This window comes from Gossypium raimondii, chromosome 12, assembly GCF_025698545.1.
Source record: "Gossypium raimondii isolate GPD5lz chromosome 12, ASM2569854v1, whole genome shotgun sequence".
Lineage (NCBI taxonomy): Eukaryota > Viridiplantae > Streptophyta > Magnoliopsida > Malvales > Malvaceae > Gossypium > Gossypium raimondii.
The window spans coordinates 19,041,092-19,044,247 of record NC_068576.1 but is presented as its reverse complement, the minus strand read 5'-3'; the positions used below and the strand labels follow the sequence as shown (position 1 = coordinate 19,044,247).

The window sequence follows — 3,156 nt, the reverse complement described above, 5'->3', positions numbered from 1 at the left end:
AAACACCAATGAGGAGATTCAGAATAAAATAATTTAAATATACATGAATAAATTAAATAGAGAATAAGGAGCACTCTAATTCGCATAGATGAAGAGGGTATACAACACAACCAAAATTTTTAGAACTAGTTGGTATCTTTCAAACTAGTGAAAATTCTTCATAAGAAACTGACAAAGGCGTTTAAACAATGCATGACGTCTAGTTTTGGGTAGAAAAACAATCTGCATGTCTTTCATTTTGACGAAGCTGCTAACAGAGATTTCATCTTCAAGTGTAAGTTCTTGAACCCTAGAGGAAGGAATGTTCATCTTTGATACTAAGATCTATTATTAAATTTACGATTTTCTTAACTAAATCACAAAATCGATGCTTTATATTTGAAAGCTAATATATCTACAGCTTTATTATTTTAAGCATATTATATATGAATTCCTCATGGCACATTTTCATGAAATACCGGGAAAACTTTAAAACTATTTTCTTGATCACACATTCTTCAATCAAAACTTTTTTGGGTTCTAACCTTTTCCTTCTTTCTCCCACCCAAAGCAGGCGCATAAGTTAGTAGTAGTGTTGGGTAGTTTTGTGAATTTTAATGGCTTGCTATTTCAATTAAAAATAAATATAAAATAATTCTTCAATCAAATACAAGGGTTGGGTTGATCCTTAACAACCCATAACGTTTCCCATCCTCAATACACTATTCAATCTGAAGCCATAAATCGTGAACATAGAGGATATTCTGCTTTTGCACATTGATTTTGGGAAATAATAGATGAAAAAGGGTTCAAACAAATTTGCAATTTAAATGACCCAAATCCCATGGACCATCCAAAACTTCCGCAACCTATTGAAAACATGCATAAGCCACAGAAACATTTTAACAGGCAAATCCCTCCACACTCTTTACATCAAATCCCTCATTCCTTCGTCAACGTACCTTTCCAATCATTTCATCCTCCTCTACTCCAGATGCGGCCTTTTAGCCACTGCCCACAACGCCTTTTTCCAAACCCAACATCCCAATACCTTCTCTTTCAACGCCATCATCGCTGCCTACGCCAAGGAATCACTCCCTTCCGTTGCCCACAACCTGTTCGATCAGATTCCTCACCCAGACCTTGTTTCTTATAATACTCTCATTTCCGCTTATGCGGATTGTGGTCGGACTGAACCTGCATTGGAATTGTTTAAGAAAATGAGAGACTTGTGTTTTGACATGGATGGCTTTACTTTATCTGGGGTCATCACGGCTAGTTTGAATGACGTGTGTTTGATTAGACAGGTGCATTGCTTTGTTGTTTTTTGTGGGTTTGATTCTTATGCTTCGGTCAACAATGCGTTGCTTTCCTGTTACAGCAAAGAGGGATTTTTAAGGGAAGCAAAGCGGGTGTTTTATGAGATGGGAGAGTGTAAAGATGAAGTGTCTTGGAACTCCATGATCGTGGCCTATGGGCAGCATAAAGAGGGTGCAAGAGCACTGGCATTGTTTCAGGAAATGGTTAGGAGAGGGTTCGATGTTGATATGTTTACTTTGGCTAGTGTTTTGACAGCGTTTACAAGTTTAGAGGACCTGTTAGGAGGATTTCAGTTTCATGCTCTGTTGATCAAGACTGGCTTTCATCAAAATGCTCATGTCGCCAGTGGTTTGATTGATTTGTATTCGAAATGTGGAGCTGGCATGTTGGATTGTGGGAAAGTTTTTGAAGAGGTTTCGGGACCGGATTTGGTTCTTTGGAACACTATGATTTCGGGGTATTCCTTGCACGAAGAACTCTCTGAGGAGGCTCTCAAGTGTTTCCGAGCGATGCGGCGTATCGGATATCGCCCTGATGATTGTAGCTTTGTAAATGTAATTAGTGCATGCTCCAATTTGTCATCGCCTTCTCAGGGAAGACAGATTCATGCACTGGCAATCAAATCTGAAGTCCCTAATCAAATTCAAGTCCATAATGCCCTGATTGCTATGTACTCAAAATGTGGAAACCTTCCTGATGGAAGACGGGTATTTGATAAGATGCCGGAGCATAATTCGGTCTCTTTGAATTCAATGATTGCTGGTTATGCACAACATGGGATTGGAACGGAGTCCTTAATTCTTTTCGACCACATGCTGGAACGAAATATTTCCCCTACAAGTATAACCTTCATCTCTGTCCTCTCAGCGTGTGCTCATACAGGAAAAGTTGAGGAGGGTCAGAAGTACTTCAAGATTATGAAAGAGAAGTTTGGAATTGAACCAGAAGTGGAACACTATTCATGCATGATCGATCTGTTTGGTCGAGCAGGCAAGCTACATGAAGCTGAGAAACTCATAAACACTATGCCATTTAACCCAGGTTCAATTGGTTGGGCTGCAATGCTTGGTGCATCTAAAATACATGGGAACATGGAACTAGCATCAAAGGCAGCAAACAAGCTTCTTCAACTGGAACCTTCAAATGCTGTACCTTATGTCATGCTTGCAAACATGTATGCCAGCAGCGGCGAATGGGAAGAAGCGGCTATGGTTAGAAAGCTTATGCGCGACAGAGGTGTGAGGAAGAAACCAGGTTGTAGTTGGATAGAGGTGAATAAAAGAATTCATGTGTTTGTGGCCGAAGATATTTCGCACCCAATGATCAAAGAGATTTACAAGTACTTGGAGGAGATGGGAAGGAAGATCAGGTTAGCTGGGTATGTTTCGGATCTGCGGTGGAGTTTAGTTAAGGAGGACGAGATAGAAGCCGGAGAGAAGGAGATAAAGTTAAGGCATCATAGCGAGAAGTTGGCAGTTGCATACGGGCTACTGTCCACAAAAGATGGGGAGCCTATACTTGTGATTAAAAACCTGAGGATATGTGGAGATTGCCATAACGCAATCAAGTTTATGTCTGCTGTTTCAGGGAGGGAAATCACTGTAAGGGATACCCATAGGTTCCATTGCTTCAAGGACGGGCAGTGCTCTTGTGGAGATTATTGGTAATATGCTTTTAGACACCTTGCTGGTGACCTCAAAATCAAATATCCTAACCTACCTGATTGGTGAGGGATAAATTTGAACCAATTCAGCAATTTTGTAACATGGGTGATTAGGATTGGAACAGATTGTGGATCTTTAATATTCTTGTGTAACCAGGCTTCTATTAATATGGAAACGTACATTTAATATTAAA

At 40.0% G+C, this 3,156-nt stretch overlaps 1 protein-coding gene across 1 annotated transcript; it reads left to right on the top strand.

Annotated features, from left to right (window-relative positions):
* The first annotated feature begins 240 nt into the window (after window positions 1–240).
* Window positions 241–3,156, top strand: LOC105763482 (pentatricopeptide repeat-containing protein At3g49710). The gene has a single exon (XM_012581720.2). It carries the CDS (start codon window positions 810–812, stop codon window positions 2,964–2,966), a length of 2,157 nt encoding a protein of 718 aa, XP_012437174.1. The 5' UTR covers window positions 241–809; the 3' UTR covers window positions 2,967–3,156.

Coding starts and splice junctions, on each gene's coding strand:
- LOC105763482 (XM_012581720.2), top strand. CDS start 810: ATGACCCAAATCCCATGGACCATCCAAAACTTCCGCAACCTATTGAAA.